The 21,599-nt window shown below is 41.7% G+C and overlaps 1 protein-coding gene across 1 annotated transcript in view; it reads left to right on the top strand.

Annotated features, from left to right (window-relative positions):
* Positions 1–21,599, top strand: part of LOC127417341 (UPF0606 protein KIAA1549L-like) — a 198,615-nt gene that overhangs the window by 89,314 nt on the left and 87,702 nt on the right. The window contains exons 8-11 of the mRNA XM_051657312.1: positions 3,622–3,681; positions 3,863–4,014; positions 5,030–5,201; positions 5,581–5,744. Of these exons, the coding sequence (XP_051513272.1) occupies positions 3,622–3,681; positions 3,863–4,014; positions 5,030–5,201; positions 5,581–5,744 (548 nt within the window). The remainder of the gene's footprint in view (positions 1–3,621; positions 3,682–3,862; positions 4,015–5,029; positions 5,202–5,580; positions 5,745–21,599) is intronic.

Below are 21,599 nucleotides of genomic sequence, written 5' to 3' on the forward strand. Positions count from 1 at the left end.
TTGCTTTGTTGACTGTTTTATTTATCTTTTCCTGAAGTGAATTCTCTCCCGTTTAACCCTTGTGTTGTGTTCGTTTTTGTGCTAACACATTTTGTGTTCCCGGTCAAAAATGACCGGCCCACTAAGATTGTTTATAAATCTCTCATATTGCATATATTATCACAGGATATTGCATTAGATCTTTTATCAACTTCTTTTTTAGTAATTATGTCCTTTTTTGAACATATTTAAATGGCACTACCTGCGAAAAAATAAAATAACAATTACGTAATAAATTAATAATCACTTGCTTGATCTGAACAAAATAGATGTCATTTTTTAAGCCTAGAATCTGGACTTTACAATACTGATAGCATGTCTGAGGACTTTTTGTATGCAAACACACATGTACAGTATGTGCTCATATAAAGGATTGGGATGTTCCTGAACACTTAATATTTCTGTATTTTGTAGTCTAATCCATTCATTTCCAATGGTTGGTCATTTCTGACCACAAACACAAGTGCAACAAAGTGAAATAAAACCAATAAAATGTAAATAAAAAAATTAAAACAAATAAAAAAAATAAAAAATCAGATACCTTATGTGAACAAAGTCAAGGAATATTATTCCAATTGGATAAAAAAAAAAAAAAAAAAAAAAAAATATATATATATATATATATATATATATATATATATATATATATATATATATATATATATATATATATATATATATATATATATATATAAACGTCTGAGTCGAAATGACTGGACCAAAACAAAAGGGTTAAAGGCTGATAAACACTATACGTTTTTTCCTGATCAACAAAAACACGACAAAAACACATCTGTATATTACTTTGGGACCATTTTTGACACATTTTCAAGTATTACTTTGTGAAACATTAACGGAATGTGGAAAATGTCACTAACAACATACAATCTTGATTAAAACAAGCCCAAAAACAATGTAACATGGTGCATAGCTGTTAAAATAATCCTTACAGAGCGACATGAGACGTTAACCTGGTTAAAACACTGTATGTTTACACACTAAAATTGAGCCTGTTTACATGCACACCAACACGTTGATAACTCCCAAAAATCTAATCCGCTTTTACGTGAGATTTGAAATAATCTAGTTATTCTCTGCTTTTGACATCAAACAATGAAGAGGCATGCAAACAACACCCTGGATAAGCCGGTAAGAAGGCCAGTAAAGGTGTTTGCATGCAATGCGAAAACAGGGTAAAGGTCAAAAATCTACCCGTGTTTATCGGTTTATTCTTAAACTGTTTAAGTCCTTACACTGATACCGTTTAAGGTGTTTACATAAACCACACACTGTCCGCTTAAAAACATGCATGCAAAGGTGTTCATTGTGAGTGAAATTAATGTGCTTGTAGTATTTAATTCATTTAAACTTTTCCAATTATATGACACGACTACCTGATCTGTATGATGTTTTTACCTGTTCCAATTATGATTATTATGATCATATTTAAATAAATTATAAAATAGAACTGTCACAGATGAGTGCTGCACAGTGTGTTTGCTGCCATAAATATTACGCATGGTTCCCATGGGTCCTTGAAATGTCTTTTATGTCTTTAATGATTATTGAACTGCAAAATGCTGCAATATTATTCAATAAGTACATGATCTGTGTATTGCACACTTTAAAGTGAAAATGCAGCACTGTTGCATATCCTCCAAGCATCCTAGCGATTTTCTTCCAACACCTTTTTATCATATCAGCTAAATCCAATATATGTCACTAATTTTATTTGCTCAGTTTAAAAAACAAAAAGGCCTTTAAAAAGTCTTAAATTTGATTTTAAAAACTGTGATGCAGCCCTGTTAAACCACGTTTACAGATATTTGTGTTTTCATCGTGTTTGTATTGTTTGATTTGTTGTTTAATGTATGTGACTTGCTTTAATTTCTTGTTTTGGTTTCATTCACTATTACATATGTTTAATGGCACTTTGATAGCAATTCATCAGGATTACCATAAATACTCATATAAATGGACATGATAAAATTTGTGCAGGTTTAAAATCATTTATTTTTAGAATCAAACCAGCAGAACATATGTAATACAATCACATTTACTGATTCAAGTGAGCAGTTTTTAATGAATTAGCCACAGTAGCAGCTCTATTTTAAATGATCAAAACACAAAAAGATAAATTAACTGTTATCTGTATTGGTCACAGATATCTGCAAATTATTGGTTATTGAATTGCCCACAGTGAGCTGTAAATTATTGATTATCAGTATCGGTCACAATGAGCTATAAATGATCGTTTATGGATATTATTTGGCCATGGATATAATATTAGGCTAAATCACTTAATCACATATCAAGGTTTTAACTATGACCTAACTGTTTCCTCTGTCTCCTCTGGCAAATCACAGTTGTTCTATCCAACCCTCCCCTTAGAAATTCCATAAAACAGTTTAGTTTCCTGTTTGTACCTCTTTGCTGGTGGACGAGTCCATCTTAAGGAACTCGCAGCAGGTACCAAACATTTTAGTCAAAGAAATGAGAACAGATCTAAATAATGTTTTAGGGTACCGTTGTAGTCAAAAGGACTTTTGCTGGTTTTGGCCACAACGAGTTGTGAATTATCAGTTATTGTATTGACCACAACGAGCTGTTAATTATCAGTTATCGTATCGGCCTCAATGAGCTGTAAGTTATTGTTATTGTATATGCCTCAACAAGATGTGAATTATCATTTATCAGCATCGGTCCAACAAGTCGTGAATACTGGTTATCGGTATCAGCTTCAACGAGCTGTGAATTATTGTATCGGCCTCAATGAGCTGTGAATTATTGTTATTGTATTGGCATCAATAAGATGTGAATTATCAGTATCGGCTGCAACAAGCTGCGAATATCGGTTATCAGTATCAGTTTCAATGAGCTGTTAATTAGTGTATCGTCCTCAATGAGCTGTGAATGATCGGTTATTGCATTGACCACAATGAGCTGTGAATTATCAGTTATCTTATCAGCCTCTACGAGCTGTGAATTATTGTTATTGTATTGGCCTCAACAAGATGTGAATTATCAGTTATCAGTATCGGCTTCAACAAGCTGCAAATATCAGTTATCAGTATCAGTTTAAACGAGCTGTAAATTATTGCATCGGCCACAATGAGCTGTGAATGATCTGTTATTGTATTGCCCACAACGAGCTGTGAATTATCGGTTATCTTATCGGCTCAATGAGCTGTAAATTGACGGTTATTGGTGTTGAAACAGAAATTCCAGATCAGTACATCCCTAATCTTAGCCTCCAATGAAGTTCTGACTGTTCTCTACTTAACGGTTCAGATTTAGATCTTAGTGGAGTAAAGTAATACAGCATCTGTTCAAATTTCACAGGCTGCTTTGAGATATTCCCTTGAAGACAGTGTGCCTTTAATCACACTGCCAGTATGCAATAGAGAAAAAGTTTAATTTGGGAAATGTAGCTAGACTCCCTTTAATTTCTTCTGGAGAGTAGATGTGCTAAGCTGAGTCTCTGGACTCACGATCAAAGGAACTTTCTTTGGAAACAAGCCCTCTTATCTATTCTCTCTCCCACATTCTTTCTCTCTTCCTCCCGCTACATTTCCTCTTTAGCGCTGGAATACCACAACCTCAACACTTCTATAGCAACCAGGCCCTTTTGGGTGATCACAGGTAATCATCTCACCGTAATTATACTGTACATAGCCAACCATATCAGTGAAAGAGCTTAATTTACAAGGTAGAATTTGTTTACTTTCTGTTAACAATACAGTGATGGATCTACTTGGAAGAGAGGATTTCTTCCTATAAAACAAGTACAAGTAAACTTCTTCCTCTTTCCATGTATGTGCAGTGGTTCAGGATGTGGAGAACTCGTCTCTTGAGGGACAGTACCAGAGCTTTGCCAGTCTGATGGAGGAGCGTTTCGCAGAACTCTTTATGGTGGCCCATCAGCAGGGTGTTCGCTTCAAACGGGCAACAACAGTGGGCAGTTACACCGTCCAGGTACATTAGGAAATAAGGGTGCCTAGATGTTGGTATGTACTACTATGTACAGTTTATCATGAGTTCTTTCCATTGGGTGGGTACATCAGACATCTGTTATTGAAAATGGCTGAGATACCCACCTATTTAATTCTCTTAGATGAGTGTATTTGTTTACCAAAATAAATGAAATGCATTAATAATTATATATTCATTTGTTCACCAAAAAAAAAAAAAATCAGCATTTAGTGTATATATATATATATATATGTTTAGTAGGGGTGTAACGGTACACAGAAGTCACGGTTCGGTATGTACCTCTGTTTTGGGGTCATGGTTTGATACGAGTTCGGTACAACAGGAAAAAGCAACAAATCCCAAATGCTAGGTTTCTTTTCATTTATTTTGAACAGACAGTAGTGCAAATTACAGTTTGTTCCACCTAGCGGCATTTAGTCCCCCCTGAGGTAGTTGGTACAGTACAGCCTCCTTTAGTGAATTAAGCACTAAGTAGTAAACAGAATGCACTCTTGCATAGGCCATATTTTTTTGTAAGGTTGATAAAAAACAAAAGGTATTTGGTCACAATCAGCTACAAAACTGAAAGGCATATCTTGTGTTATAAAAGTACAAAATAAATAGAATAATGAAAAATAAAACTTGTGCATTAGGAGAAGCCATTCTTGTTTTGGGTTGGTGCGTTGATGGTCTCTTCTTCTTCTGCTTTTTTTCCTGTTGTGGCAGTTAGCAAACAGCATTGCATTACTGCGCGCACCCCCTTCTGGATTGGAGTGGATCGCCTGTAACTGACTCAGATGTATTCTTCATCTGACTGCATGCACCGAACCGTGATGTCAGTACCGTGACGGTTCGGGATGATTACATGTACCGTTACACCCCTAATGTTTAGTATGAGACAAATTCAGTATGAGAATGATGCCCTTGAGCAAGACACTTAACCTCAATGTTAGAGTGAAATTAATGTCACCAAGTAACCTGCCGACAGCTAGTGATCAAGATGTTTCATTGAATTCAGATGGTGAGCATCAGGCGTGTGCATGGTCCAAAAAACCCAGCTGAGATGACTTACTACGTCCAGCAGAATGGGACCCCACTACTCGGCACATCCGCAGCCAAACTTCTCAACACAGTGGATTCACAGACCATGGCGCTCACGCTGGGATATTTTGTCCAACTGCAGGCTGAAGGTGAAACAACCTTCGCTCGCCAAGCTTTACATATTCTTCATACCAGTTAGAGTTACTGAGCCTTATACATGAAAAATGAGGAGTACACATTTCTATCACATTCATTTATATGGTTAATTAATGAGGCCCAATATGTACAAAGTTACCTAAATCACTTAAGATTGAAGATTTTGAAGGTGCACTCATGTTTTGTTTATTTTGCTGTGGTTGACATGGTAATCATCTTGGACCTATACTGACACCCAACAGCATGGATGCAGCATGAACGCATTGAATTCACGGAAATTGCCACTGGCATGTTTTATGTCAAAACTTTATATAAACACATTTTGCATGTTGCAGTGGTTTCATGTGACCAACATTATTTCCCGCCGTGCAGCTGTGGTGAAGAATCCACCCAACAACCTGTGGATCATCGCTGCGGTGCTGGCGCCCATCGCTGTCGTAACCCTTATCATCATCATCATCACCACGGTGATGTGTCATAAAAACAAGAGCGATTTCAAAAGTGATCCCATTGGTAGCTTCAACCCCCGAGTCAAGGTATGCTAGCACAGGGATATTATCGTTTTTAATTTGTACTGTTTTTTTTTTTTTTTTTTAAAATGTTTTCACTCTAAAAAAAGTTTCAGTTTAGTTTTTGTTTTTCAGTATATTTAGTTTTTATTTTAGTTTTAAGAGTTACCAAAGTTAATGCATTAACTGATATAATTTAAATACTGTATGTCGCCATTAAAACTCTCAGGGCTGTTTAGTGTTATTGCTATCTAGTGGCATTTTCACATTTAATGAAGGCAGGTTGTGTTTTAAAGGTCTAAAGATTCATAATATACTGTGTATCCATAACTAAATTTAATTTGTGGTCATTTTTATTTTACTTTATTTGGGAGGGAATTTATTATCTACATAACAGTTCTGTTCCCTCTCAATAAGTTTTACCTTCCCTTGCAATAGTTTTGCTTTCTCTCTCAAAAAGTTCTGTTTTCGATCGCAATAAGTTTTGTGTTCCCTCGCAATAATTTTTGCCTTCCCTCGCAATAGGTTTGCGTTCTCTCACAATAGGTTTTGTGTTCCCTCGCAATAAGCTTTGCGTTCCCTCGCAATGATTTTTGCATTCTCTTGCAATTGTTTTGTGTTCTCTCACAAAAAGTTCTGCTTTCCATCTCAATAAGCTTTGCGTTCCCTCTCAATAAGTTTTACCATTCCTCGCGATAGTTTTTGTGTTCCCTCGCAATAAGGTTTGCATTCCCTCACAATAGTTTTGCGTTCTCTTACAAAATGTTTTTTGTTCTCTCACAAAAAGATTGGCCTTTCCTCACAACAAGTTTTGCCTTCCTTGGAAATAGTTTTGTGTTCTCTCACAAAACATTTTGCGTTCCCTCTCAATCAGTGCTTGAAGTGGAAGAAAAATTGCAGGTACTCTCCTTTTTAGTATTAAACTTTTTTTTTTCTTGGTAAATAAATGATGCTGAGAGACTGTCTTTGTTCACAACATATATTTATTTAAAAATAAATAAACTTGGGGTTTTATATTTACAGACGGGTTCTTCAACTAGCCTACTTTCTTGCGGGGGCCAGATTATCCAGATGAAAACTCAACTGGGTCCAAACTTTTTTCTGTATTTATCTTACCTAACACATTTACTATAACTAACATGTTAACATGAAAAACAAAACGGTTAATAATGTGTTTCTTTACATTAAAATAGTATGTAATTACATTAAAATAGGTATTTAATTAACATATTTAAGGTCTGGCTGTAAATTCCTTCTTAAGATCTGGCTGAAGAACAAACATGACCTCACATCCTCAACTAAAACATAGGTTTTGATTATCTTTACTTTGAAAATAAAAACATACAATGTAGGATTATTGTTTATGAAAACTGAGAAAGAATATTTAGATCTGCTAAAGTCTGTATCTTTGACAATATGAACCCACATAAGAGAACAATGGCAATCTAATGTAGAACTGTCTTTTTACACAAAATAATGTATCCTAAAACTGAAAAAAGAGCATTATGTCTGTTTTTCCTTTTTCTTTATTATCCTCCCATTCAAACAGGGCAAAATTAGCCTTTCCTTGTCCTGCACACATGAATTTGCACACAGCAGCCAATTACTTGTGCAGATAATAAATAATCATTAGAAACTGGTGAACAAAGCTGATTTGATGATGTTCAGGATTGTGAACACTGATGCACATCTATATGTAGAACTAAATACTGTCAGGATTTTGTCATGTATTTTGAGGAAGGACCCAAGATGAAGGATGGCAATGAAAGGGGTTTTATTGAAAAAACAAACAAAAAATCTCACAAGGGAGAAAACAAGTATGATAAAACAACAATAAAACTGCAAACAAACCGACTGGAGATAATTGGGAATGACAAGTACAACACGACTAGACTGGAAGCAAAACACAATGATATGGCAAAGAAGATGAGACCAAGGAGAGAATATATCCCCAATATTCCTGAGTCCCATGATGCTTTGCGGGCGATGTGGGCGGAACTTCCAGTTAAGCGTAAACAACCGTTATGTTTTGTACTCACGCAGCATTAAAAATGACAGAAACGATCACAGAATTAAAGCGAGGTGATATTGTTCTTTCTCACCTATCTGTTAATGATTATGGGTTTGAGGATGATGGCCAAATATCGCAAATAGAACCATTTTAGTTATGCTTATCCATAGATGGAAGAATCTGAACAAACTAACCTGAAAAGCTATGTAACCTATTAGCGACTTCACAGCTGTAAAGTTGGACATGTTTTGAGAACTGTAGATAATTATGTTGATTTTAAAGCATATATTGAGTTTAGTCAGAACCTGAAGAGTTTGTTGTACCGAGATTATGTACTTACAGCAGATACAGGGGAGGTCCAGACAGCAGGATGCTCATGTATTACAGGACTCAAATACAATTATTTTGTGGGAGATGACTGTGTAGTAAACTCAATCTAGCTTTATATTTGTTAGTTTACATACATAATATCCGAATCTAAATGCTATATACATGAAATGTTTTAGTGTTGACTGAACAACTGATCCTGTTGATAGATTTAATTAATTGTTCTTGTGTAGGAAATAACGATGTATTAGCAGCCATACAATAAATGGTACCTTACAAAAAGATCTACATGCAATACAAATAAGCATATTTATTTTGACATACATTATAAACATTGTACACAAAAGTTCAATATTCTCTGTAAAGCAACTATAAAACAGTGTGTATTATTAAAAGCACTAGCTGTACAATGACATTTAATTGATACTGAATTAATGTCCATACTGTTTTCCAAATCACCTTTTCCCCTGAAGGGAAGACATGCACATTCTGCAAAGACACTCAAAAGAAAGTGAATTGCAGGAAAATTGCTGGAGGGAAATAATAATACAGTTAATTTCAAACGTGATAAAACATCTCACTACTGTACATGTCTTATCTAATAATTATGGTCTTCCACTGTAGAATTATTCATTTAGCATTACAGAAGGAAAACATCATTACTCACACAGTTCAGGTAAAACACTATTCCATTTTGTACTCAGTAATAATGCCATTTCAAAATATCAAAATCAGAATCAGAATCAGCTATATTGCCAAGTATGCTTACACATACAAGGAATTTGTCTTGGTGACAGGAGCTTCCAGTGTACAACAATACAAAAACAATACAAAAACAGCAGCAAGTCATAGATAATAATAAAAAAAATAATTATACACATACGTACATACACACAGACACACACATACATACATACATACATACACACATACACATACGTAGTGCAAATCTAATACAAATCTGTTATCTGTTATGTACAGTGCAAAATACAAATCTGTTATGTACAGTGCAAATGTTTTTTGTTTTTTTTCCAGAGGAATGAAATGGCAGAAGAGGTTGGATGTGTTGGATAAATATAAAAAAGACTAAACTGTGTATTGCACATAGTTATTGCTTAATGGGGTTATTTACCTGTTCATAAGATGGATAGCCTGAGGGAAAAAACTGTTCCTGTGCCTGACGGTTCTGGTGCTCAGAGCTCTGAAGCATCGGCCAGAAGGCAACAGTTCAAAAAGGTAGTGGGCAGGGTGAGTGGGGTCCAGAGTGATTTTTCCAGCCTTTTTCCTCACTCTGGAAGTGTATAGTTCTTGAAGGGGGGGCAGGGGGCAACCAATAATCCTCTCAGCAGTCCAAACTGTCCTTTGTAGTCTTCTGATGTCTGATTTCGTAGCTGAACCAAACCAGACAGTTGTTGAAGTGCAGATGACAGACTCAATGACCACTGAGTAGAACTGTATCAGCAGCGCCTGTGGCAGGTTGAACTTCCTCAGCTGGCAAAGGAAGTATAACCTCTACTGGGCCTTTTTCACAATGGAGTCAATGTGTGTCTCCCACTTCAGGTCCTGTGAGATGGTAGTGCCCAGGAACCTGAATGACTCCACTGCTGTCACAGTGCTGTTTAGAATGGTGAGGGGGTCAGTGTTAGGGTGTTCCTCCTAAAGTCCACAATTATCTCCACTGTTCTGAGCGTGTTCAGCTCAAGGTTGTTTTGACTGCACCAGACAGCCAGCTGTTCAACCTCCCTTCTGTATGCAGACTCATCGTCATCTCGGATGAGGCCGATGACAGTGGTGTCGTCTGCAAACTTCAGGAGCTTGACAGAGGGGTCCTTGGCGATGCAGTCATTGTTGTAGAGGGAGAAGAGTAGTGGGGAGAGCACACATCCCTGGGGGGCACCAGTGCTGATTGTACAGGTGTTGGAAGTGAGTTTCCCCTGTCTCACAAGCTGCTACCTGTCCATCAGAAAGATGGTAATCCACTGACAGATAGACATGGGAACAGAGAGTTGGTGTAATTTATTCTGGAGTAGAGCTGGGATGATGCTGTTGCAAACTGAACTGAAGCCCACAAAAAGGATCCTTGCATATGTCCCTGGTCTGTCCAGATGTTGCAGGATATGATGCAATCCCATGTTGACTGCATCATCCACAGACCTGTTTGCTCGATAAGCAAATTGAAGGGGATCTAGAAGGGGTCCAGTGATGTTCTTCAGGTGGGCCAACACCAGTCTCTCAAATGATTTCATGACCACAGACATCAGGGTGACAGGTCTGTAGTCATTAATCCTGTGATTTTTGGTTTCTTTGGGACAGGAATAATGATTGAGCGTTTGAAGCAGCATGGGACTTCACACTGCTCCAGTGATCTATTGAAGATCTGTGTGAAGATGGGGCCAGCTGGTTAGCACAGGATCGAAGACACGCTGGTGAGACGCCATCTGGGCCTGAAGCTTTCCTTGTCTTTTGTTTCCGAAAGACCCGGTTCACATCATCTTTACAGATCTTAAGTGCAGGTTGAGTAGCAGGAGGGGGGAGGAGGGGGGTTGCAGGAGGTGTTGGTGTTTGTGTGCAGTGAAGGTTAGAGTGGGTGTGGGGTGTGAGATTGGGCCTTTCAAATCTGCAGTAGAACACATTCAGGTCATCAGCCAGTTGTTGGTCCACCACAGGTTGGGGGTAGGAGTCCTGTAATTTGTGAGTTGTTTCATTCCATTCCACACTGATGCAGGGTCGTTAGCTGAAAACTTGTTCCCTTTCTGTCACTCACCCGACGTTGTGTCGATGTAGTGACACTAGGGGTCACCCTTGGGAGCCCCAAACACCTCTGATCTTTGAGAAAAGGCCAGTGGGAATTGGTGAGTGGAATTTGAATGCCACTCCCCCGGACATATGGGTATAAAAGGAGCTGGCTTGCAACCACTCATTCAGATTTTTTCTTCAAAGCTGAGCGGTTGTGTTCAGCGAGCTGAATTACTCTGCCGATCCATTCACCTCTATCCAGTGAAAGCTGTTGGATTTACAGCGGTTTCTCCCCATCTTGCACCGGCGTTGTGCAGAGAACGCCCCTGGGCGCTTCAGCAGCTAAAAGAGTATATTCTTTCCTCATAAAGAGTATATTTTCTACTAAAAGAATGGCACTTATGAAAGCGTCTTTTTCAAGATGTCCTTTCGTTTTTGTATTATTCCTGGTTGCGGTCACTATCTCTCCACTTCTGATGGCCACGATCGCTGTCTCACGTGTTTGGGTGCGTCCCATGCGGAGACATCTTTCGTGGATGGTTCGTGTCCTCATTGAGAGAACATGACCATGGCAACATTGCAGTCGCGGCTTTCCTTCATCAGAGGGAAAGCCATCCCAGGGGCTCCCCACCTCGGTCCTTCTACCTATGGGTATGAGGCAGAGATGGTTAGCACTGGGGGCGATTTGGGGACCTCAATGGGAGCTTCTCTGCTGGGAAACCCTCGCGGACCTCCCATTCCCCAGCATGCTCATTTGCCCCAGTCGGGTTCTGGGATAAGACCGTGGACTCGTCTCAGGGCGAGTTCACAATCTCATTCGGAGCTCACGAAGAGGATGAGTTATTGATAGCAGCATCGGAGAGCGGGTTCGCCCAGTCCGGCATGGAGGACTTGGCTGGGCTCCCACCCTTGGGTGCTGTAGCCCAGTCGCAGGCTGACACAGAACTGCAAGCATCAGGCTGGAGTGGAATCCTCCACTCTCCCCTGAACCCTCGTGGCTCGATGATTGGTTCCTGGGCCCAGAGCGCCGCTCACGGCCTTCGCCCTGCCCCGGTACCTTTCTTCCCGGAGGTGCATGATGAGCTCACGCGATCATGGCGGGCACCTTTTACTGCCCGAACCCGGTCCGCATGCTCCTCCAATCTCACTACCCTCGATGGTGGGGCGGCCAAGGGATATTCGTGATTCCCCAGGTGGATCAGGTGGACTTGGAGTGTGACAGCTGGCTGGGTGTACCGCTTGCGCATAGTGCCTTTTCCCTGCCCTGAGGTGAAGATGTGCGCTTTTTACCCCCAGTTGTGTTCACGAAGTCATGGACCCTGGATGTCCTTCCTCCTTAGCCCTGTTGCAGGCGGGTTTATGGAGAAACTCGCTGCCAGCACAGTACGTGTGCTAACTAGGCCCTGTACTGGGGTAGGTGCTCCACATGCGTTGGTTGCCTATACGTAACCCCATGTGATGTATCTTCTGCAAAAAGAGTTTCCCTGTTGGTAAACTGCATCTTCCTTGGGCAGAGGTCTCTCTGCCCCTGGTCACCGTGTTTGTAGAACTCATCCCCTCTCGGGTAGGACCTACCACAGGACTTCTCCATATGAGATGCTTCCGACAAGACTCGGTAAGACCATGTGACGTATTTCCACTCACGTATTTCCACTCCGGGTGGGGTGTGGTCTCCGCAGTGTCCTCCCCTTGGGAGGGACACCCCCCGACGTATGACCTATATGGCCCCCAGCTGAACAATTTCATTCTTTTGCGGAGAAAAAAGAAAAGAGGCTGCGGCTGGGTCAGCAGGTCCCTAATTTTGGGCAGTTGACTTGTCCCCGAGGTGCAGGGGACCGTTTGACGCCTGTAAGAGCATTGGGGGAGGTTACGACGGCCGGGTGCGCTGGCTACGAGGCACGCAGGAGTCTGCCCGTCTCACACCGCCAGTCCATGTAACACAGTTCAGTTAGTCGTGGCGTTTTGTATAGGGACTCCGAGTGTCACTACATTGACACAACACTGAGTGAGTGACAGAAGGTGAACGTCTTGGTTACTGTCATAACCTCCATTCCCTGATGGAGGGAATGAGACGTTGTGTCCCTCCTGCCACAACACTGAACTACCCGCTGAAATGGCTGGGACCTTGTCTCAGCTCCTCAGCACAAAACCTGGGGGGAGTGGCATGCAAATTCCACTTGCCAATTCCCATTGGCCTTTTCTCAAAGATCAGAGGTGTTTGGGGCTCCCATGGGCGACCCCTAGTATAACTACATCGACACAACATCTCGTTCCCTCCATCAGGGAATGGAGGTTATGACAGTAACCGAGACGTTTTTCAACTTCTCAGAGTATCTTCTTTTAGCCACTCTGATTTCCTTGTTCAGTGTGTTCCTGGCCTGATTGTACAAGACTTTATCTCCACACCTGTAAGCATCCTCTTTGGCCTGACGAAGCTGCCTGAGCTCTGCTGTAAACCACGGTTTGTCGTTGTTGAACTTTAAATAAGTCCTAGTAGGAATGCACATATCCTCACAGAAACTGATATATGATGTAACAGTATCTGTGAGCTCGTCCAGGTCTGTGGCTACAGCCTCAAAAACACTCAAATCCATGCAATCGAAGCAGGCTTGTAGCTCCTGCTCTACTTCATTGGTCCATCTCTTTACAGTCCTTACTACTGGCTTGGTTGATTTTAATTTCTACCTGTAGGTTGGAAGAAGATGAACCAGACAGTGATCAGAGAGTCCCAAAGCTGCTCTAGGGACAGAGCGATATGCATCCTTTATTATTGTGTAACAATGATCCAGTATGTTCCTGTCTCTGGTGGGGCATGTAATGTGCTGTTTGTATTTGGGCAGTTCACGTGTGAGATTTGCTTTGTTAAAATCCCCAAGAATAATAATAACTGAGTCCAGGTATTGTTGTTCTGTGTCTGTGATTTGATCAGTCAGTGTTGCAGCGCTGTGTTCGCACACGCGTTTGCCACGATATATACACTCACCAGAATAAATGAGGAAAACTCCCGCGGCTAGTAGAATGGCTTACAGTTAATAAAGAGTGCTTCCAAATTAGGACAGCACATCCTCTTTAACGTTGTTACATCTGTACACCAACTTTCATTGATGTGAAAGCATGTTCCACCGCCTCTCGTTTTACCCATTAACTCCGCGATGCGATCCACTCTGAACAGCTGAAAGCCCGGCAGATGTAACACGCTGTCCGGAATGGCTTCACTCAGCCAGGTTTCTGTGAAGCACAGAACTGTGTTGTTAAACTCACCGCTGAGTTTTGCGCAGAGAGGGCTCGGGTGTTTACCGCAGTTTTATCAAAACCATTTGGAAGGTCAGATAAAAGTCATTGGCTGGCCTCATCAAATCACTGACTTACATTAAATAAAGACTTATATCATACCGGTAGACTCTGTGAAGTAGTGGTATGCATGAAAAACTGCCGGTACTCTGTAGACTAAATTACAGAAGTGCAGGTACGGCATCCCAGATGAGTACCCGCCCACTTCAAGCACTGCTCTCAATAAGTTTTGTGTTCCCTTGCAAAAAGTTTAGCCTTCCCTCCCAATAGTTTTGCATTTTCTCTCAAAACGTTTTGAGTTCCTTCTCAATACATTGTGCGTTCCCTTGCAATAGTTTTCTTCTCTCACATAAAGTTTTGCATTCCCTATCAATAAGTTTTACATTCCCTTGCAATAGATTTGCGTTCCCTCACAAAATGTTAAGTTCCCTCTCAATAAGTTTTGCATTCCCTTGCAATAATTTTGTTCTCTCACAAAAAGTTTTGCATTTCCTCTATATAAGTTTTGCCTTCCCTTGCAATAGTTTTGCGTTCCCTCACAATAGTTTTCTTTCACATAATGTTTTGCGTTCCCTCGCAATAAGTTTAGCCTTACCTACATATTTTTGTGTTCTCTTACAAAAAGTTTTGCGATCCCTCTTAGAGGTCTGCACGGGCCTTAAAATGAAACCCGAACCTGACCCTTACCCGAGACTGTGTGGCCCGACCCCACCCGGCCTGAACGATACCGTCAGATTTTAAGCATGAACCCGACCCCGACCTGAACCTGAAATCTAATTTCTTCTCCTAGCAAGTACTGTTGCAATAGGCTATTTTTTCTGTAAGCATATAGGCAACATTTGTAACAGTATTGAAACAGTAAACATACACAGTTTTAACAAGGCACGGCAGCCCCTTAGTACACTAGAGCAGAAGGTAAAAAAAAACATTGCCTTACTGTTTATGCACTGAAACTTCACCTGGTGCAGGACAATCTGGAATAATATGAAACAATACAACAGTCCCCTCTTTACAGCCTTGTTTAGAATGTTGAATCTTTGTGACAACTGTGCTGAAAACAATCTAGACGCAGCGCAAAGAATGAAACAGAGCGCAGGTGTCTCAACATGCGTTTTTGACAATTTGAAGTTCTTTTTAACTTGACATGGTGTTTAAAATATGCCGGTCCTGCGCGAGACACTGAAGAAAAAGCGAGACGCGGTGCAAATGTCAAAGACATTCATCCAGCATGTGTTTAAACAATGGGAAAACAGAACAGATGTTCAAGACAAAAACACGTTTGGTGTGAACGGACCCTAACTTGTCCATTCACACGTCTGTGAGTGAGAGCCCGTGTGCGAAACAAGTTCGGTAAGCCTGTTTATTTTTTCAGTAATTAGAAACCCGAACCCAACCCGAATGTGAAGTCCTACTTGAAAAACTGACCTGAACCCAGCCCGAAACCCGTTGGGTTCTCGGGTCCCGTCGGGCCTGGGTCAGGTTGCAGACCTCTAATCCCTCTCTATAAGTTTTGCGTTCTCTCACATAAAAAAATGTGTTCCTCTCAATAAGTTTTGCATTCCCTCGTAATTGTTTTGTGTTCTCACACAAAACATTTTTGCGTTCCCTCCCTGTAAGTATTACGTTCCCTCTCAATATGTTTATCGTTCCCTCGCAATAGCTTTATCCATTCCTTAATTACACAAATTAACCAAGGTTTTATTCATTGCGAAAAATTAATTGTGAGGGGACTCAAAATAATTGTGAGGCAATGCTAAACTTATTGCGAGGGAATGCAAAATGTTTTGTGAGAGAACGCAAAAATATTTCAGAAAATAAATTCCCTCCCTGTCCTCTAATGGGCTCCATATTTTGTCAATGATAATGGGTCTTATTCACTAATGGTGTGTATGCACGTATTTGTGTGTAAAACATGTGTGCAAAAACGTTCACGTAGTAATCATGAATAGGTTCACATTTAAGTTTATTTTAAATCTATGATAAAATATACAGCCAACTAAAACCACACGTAAAAATCACAGACTCCAGAAGCATGAAGAACTTGGATTGTGTTAAGCCAAAAAGTTTTTAATAGATATTACTATTATTAGAAATTGAATGACTAAGTTATCCTACAATAAGCCTTATGTTAGAGACAAAAAATTATGGATGTCATCATAGCTCCATCTGAGATTACGTGTAGTCTAGGCCAGTGGTTCTCAACCTTTTTTGAGTACTGGAACCTTATCATATCAAGCACCCCTGAATCAGTGTTTTAAAGTTATTAAACATTAACCTTTTTTTCTATTTTTGGAAATAATATTACCATGAAAAAAAAATATAGTCCTACCTACCATATTTTCTGGTATAAGTCATGTTTATTTGATTTTTTCATCATACTAATTTCCTAAAAGTCCTGCGATTTATAGTCCAAAGCTACTTTTACATGATACGTACTTTAATTGATGTCAGCTGGTCAAACACGCTGCTCCACACATCAGTGGCTGCTCACCAAAACACATAGAGACAGTAGTGTTTCAAAGTAGTCTATTCAAAGTATTTCGCTTTTATAGAGTATTTTATGCAACCAGTTTAAATATTCTGTCCATCATATAATATTTTTGTACCAACAAACAAACGCAACTCCTTACATGCCCACAAAATGACATTTCATTGTATAGTAAAAACATTCAGATAGTGTACCGGATAATAAATACATAGCAGAATGGGTTGCAAATAACCACAAAGACAGTCGCTAACGTTAATGAATGAATAAAATATAATAGTCATACAGTTTTACTCATAGACTAAAAGCTGATTGTTTGTATACAGCGTAGAGTAACATATAAACAGATGTGGCTTACTTGTCACATTTTTTTTATCATGAAACAAACAGAATATCGTTACGCATTGAAGCAAACACTTTATTTTGTCAATAAAAGTGACATTCCTGAGTTGGAGTCACCGTCTCCTGCTTCCTCATTCCTTTGAACTTGTTACACTTGTGCCAAATCCCGGGAAAACGAGGAAGAGGATACGCTGCCATGGAGTCTTCGCTGCTGAAGAGTGTCTTCAGGTTCCTGGCCAGCATCCACCAGGCCCAACACCAGGCCCTCATGGACCTACGCACGGAGCAGCAGCAGCGTTTCGAGGTGCTCCTGCGGGCCCAGGAGGATGACTGACGGGTGCTACGGAGCCTCGTACCCTAGGAGGAAGCGGCCACCGCCCTTTCCCTGGCAGCAGCGAACCCGCACGTGTTGCTCTCTAACATGGGCCCTGCCTCAAGCTCTTTGAGCACACGGCCAAAGCCCTGAGAGAGCCACAGGAGCAATGGGCATTACATCTTCTGCCGCTGCTGACCGGGGAACCCCAGATTGCAGCTCAACAACTTCCAGTTCGCCTATGAGTTATTGAAGAGGTCCATCCTGCAACAGGTCGGCAGCAGCCCAGAAGAACACCGGCAGCACTTCCACTCCTTGAAGCCGAGTGAGGTCGGCCGTCCGTTTGCCTTTGCTCAGCAGCTCCGTGTTGCCTGCCGGGGGTTGGTGCTGGCTAGGGAGAACAGCTGCCGAAGGGGACGGCCGAGTGGGTCCAGTGCCACCAGCCGGCATCGCTGGATGAAGTGGTCCAGCTGGCGAAAGTACATCTGGTGGCGCATCCGGGGGCCGGTGCGCCCGAAACCCTTTCCCGCATGGTGTCTCATCCCCAGCTCACTATCTCCCCCCTCCTCCCTTCCATCCAGTTCTGTTCCTCCAGAAACCGGCTCTCCAGTCTTGGGGGTTCCCTGTACCACCAAGCCCTGTCTCTCTGCAACAGGTGTGGGCGGGAGGCTTGGGCCAGTCTGCTGGAGTTACAGGGAGCCGGGTCATGTCCAAGATTTGTGCCTGGTAATTGAGGTGGGGACCTTGATCCGGGTCCCTGACACACCAGAGACTGCCTCTGATTGAGCAGGGACATACAGATACCAGTGAGTGTCAAGGGGGGTACATACCAAGCCTTGGTGGAATCAAGTTGTAATCAAACCTCCATTCATCAATGCTTGGTTCAAAACGGGGCATTGGATGCAAATAATCAGGTGAGGGTGAGGTGTGTGCACAGGGATATTCAGGATTATCCCGTAGTGACTGTCACGTTAATGTTCCGGGGACAAAAGCATAATGTTGAGGCGGTGGTTAGTGCTTGTCTCACCCATCCACTAATTTTGGGAACTAATTGGCTGGCTTTTCGATTATTATTGAAGGGGTTGTGTGTGGATGGGTCCTGTAAGAAAGTGAGTCAGTGTGATATGGGCGAAGAGCTGGCTAGGGAGGCGTGGCCTGGACCATCTGCATCTGGTCCACATCAGGCTATCGCAGGGAAAGAAGAGGTGTCATCCTCCCCTGTCCTTAGAGAATTCCCGATAGAGGATTTCCCTTTAGAGCAGTCATGAGACGAAACCCTGATTCACGCATTTGGCCAAGTGATATTGATTGATGGTCAACGTCTTCAGCCAGGCATTGTCCTCGCATATCCATATTTTTCAATTATAAAAGAGTGGTTGTACAGAGTGACACATGACGCTCGGACAAATGAAAATACAACCCAGTTGTTGGTACCAAAGAGCTGTCGGGAAATGTTATTTCAGGCAGCTCATTATAATCTGATGTCAGGTCACTTGGGACAGGGTTTATCCCTCTCCTCGGCTGATTAGCCCAATTGGGGGCCTCGCGTGCGTAGTCACGGCCCGGCCCCACCCTTCTCCTTGCCACAGCGCCATTGTGCCCCTTTCCAATGATTGAGGTCCCCTTCGAACGAATTGATATGGACTTCATCGGGCCATTAGAATGGACAGTCCTGGTGGATTACGCAACACGATATCCAGAAGCAGTGCCTCTGCACAACATCTCCGCACGTAGTGTTGTGGAGGCACTCTTCAGAATTATCTCCCGAATGGGAATTCCGAAAGAAATCCTCACTGATCAGGGCACTGCTTTTATGCCACGTACACTACATGAGCTGTACAAATTAATGTGTATTAAATCGATTCGGACAAGCGTGTACCATCCACAAACGGATGGCTTGGTCAAACGATTTAATAAGGCCTTAAAGAATATGAATCTGAAGTTCGTGCACGAAGATGCTCAGAACTGGGATAAGTGGCTCTAACCCTTGTTATTTGCAGTGCGAGAGGTCTCACAAGCTTCCACGAGTTTTCCCCGTTTGAATTATATGGGCGTAAGCCCCATGGCGTGTTAGACGTCATAAAGTAAAATTGGGAGGAGGGAACTTCACAGAGCAAAAATTTAATTAAATATGTTCTTGACCTGAGAGCAAAACTCCACACTGGGTGTCTATCACAGGAGAATTTTCTACAGGCGCAAGAATGTCAGTCCCGTCTAAACAGGGGAACTCGTCTATGGGAGTTTACGCAGGGAGATAAAGTACTTGTATTACTGTCCACATTGAGCTCAAAATTACTCGTGAAGTGGCCCTTTGAGGTCACACGGCAAGTTGGGGAAGTGTACTATGAGGTAGTGCAGATGGATGGATGGGGGGGGACAAGTCAGATTTACCACCTCAACCTACTAAAACCATGGAGAGAGGCGGTCCCCGTATCCTTGGCGATGGTAGTTCCGGAGGGGGAGGAGCTCGGACCAGAGGCGAATCTAAAAGCCAATAAATTCATCCCGGTCCCTTGTTGAGACCACCTCTCGCCGTCACAGCGTACGGAGGTTTCCAGGTTGTAAAAGGATTTTTCAGATGTGTTCTCGCCTCGCCCCGGCCGCACTAATCTCATAGAACACCACATCAAGACCACCCCCAGGGCAGTGGTACATAGTCATCCCTACCGCCTACCCGAACACAAGAAACAGGTAGTACGGGAAGAATTAAAGGCCATGCTCGATAGGGGGGTAATAGAAGAATCCCACAGAGATTGGGCCAGCCCAGTGGTTCTGGTGCCTAAGAGCGATGGCTCGGTCTGGTTCTGTGTGGCATATAGGAAAGTCAACGCAGTGTCGAAATTTGATGTGTATCCAATGCCACGTATTGACGAACTGCTCGATCGGTTGGGCACAGCTCACTTTTATTCGACACTGGATTTAACAAAGGGTTATTGGCAGATCCCCTTAACACCAATGTCCCATGAAAAAATGGCCTTCTCCACACCGTTTGGGTTACACCAATTTGTGACCCTTCCGTTTGGTTTGTTTGGGGCACCGGCTACGTTTCAGCGTCTTATGGACAGAGTCCTCAGACCGCACACTGTGTATGATTGGCAGCGGCACATGCAGCATCTGGGGGCCGTTCTGAGGTCGCTGCGACGAGCGGGGCTCACGGCAAACCCGAAGAAGTGTGCAACTGAGCAGGTGAAGGTACGGTATCTGGAGTTCCACTTGGGTCACAGGGAGGTGCAGCTTTGCAACCTGCCCATGACACAAGACCAAAAATAGGTGAGACGGTTCCTGGGGCTGGCTGGCTATTATCGAAGGTTTGGAGGGGAGTTGGCAGTCCGGATGGTTCCCCGGCCTGTGTCGGGTGCTGGGGGTATGTGGAAGCGAGGGCATGGTCGAGCGTTTGTCTGGAAAGAGAGAAAGTGGTAAGGGTTCTCACCTGAGATTAATTGCTGGTAATTGCTTGTTTCTGTGTTCACTGAGAGAGATGGGGGAAATAAAAGGGCCAGTCCTAAGAGTGTGAGAGAGCCCAGCTGACAAGCTGTTTGTGTGTGTTAGCCAATGCCTTTGTGAAAATTTTAGTTTATGAAGCTATATATTTGAAGCTATATTATACAGTTTTTTCCCTCAGGCTATCCATCTCATGAACAGTTAAAACTGCCCCATTGAGCAATAATTATGTGCAATTCACAGTTTAGTCTTTTATATTTATCCAACACATTCTACCTCTTCTGCCATTGCATTCCCTTGCACTGTATATAACAAATTTGTATTTAAATTTGCACTACGTATGTGTATGTGTATGTGTGTATGTATATATACATATGTGTGTGTATGTATATGTCTGTATGTATATATATATATATATATATATATATATATGTATATGTATGTATGTATTTATGTATATACAGTATGTTACTGACCTTGAGTAATCTAATGGAATACGTTACAAATTACATTTTACAGCATGTATTCTGTAATCTGTATTGGGATACATTTCAAAAGTAACCCTCCCAACCCTGTATATATATATATATATATAGAGAGAGAGAGAGAGAGAGAGAGAGAGAGAATGAGAGTCTTATTGTGTATTCTATGAGGAAGTGGGGGATGGAGATTCCAACTCAGGAATGTCACTTTTATTGACAAAATAATGTGTTTGCTTCAAAGCGTAACGATATCAGAATCAGCTTTATTGCCACATCTTTAAAGATAATTTGCAGAGAGTGACAACTGGCTGTACAGGAGAAATTCTGCAAAAACTTCCTAAATGGAGATGATTTGGGTGTGTTTTATCCAAATGACTTAATGCAGGGATGCGCTCCTTCATGCACAAAAGTCCAGCTTTATCAACATTAGAAAGAAGCTAAGAACAAATTGATG

Source organism: Myxocyprinus asiaticus, chromosome 26, assembly GCF_019703515.2.
Source record: "Myxocyprinus asiaticus isolate MX2 ecotype Aquarium Trade chromosome 26, UBuf_Myxa_2, whole genome shotgun sequence".
Taxonomy (NCBI): Eukaryota; Metazoa; Chordata; class Actinopteri; order Cypriniformes; family Catostomidae; genus Myxocyprinus; species Myxocyprinus asiaticus.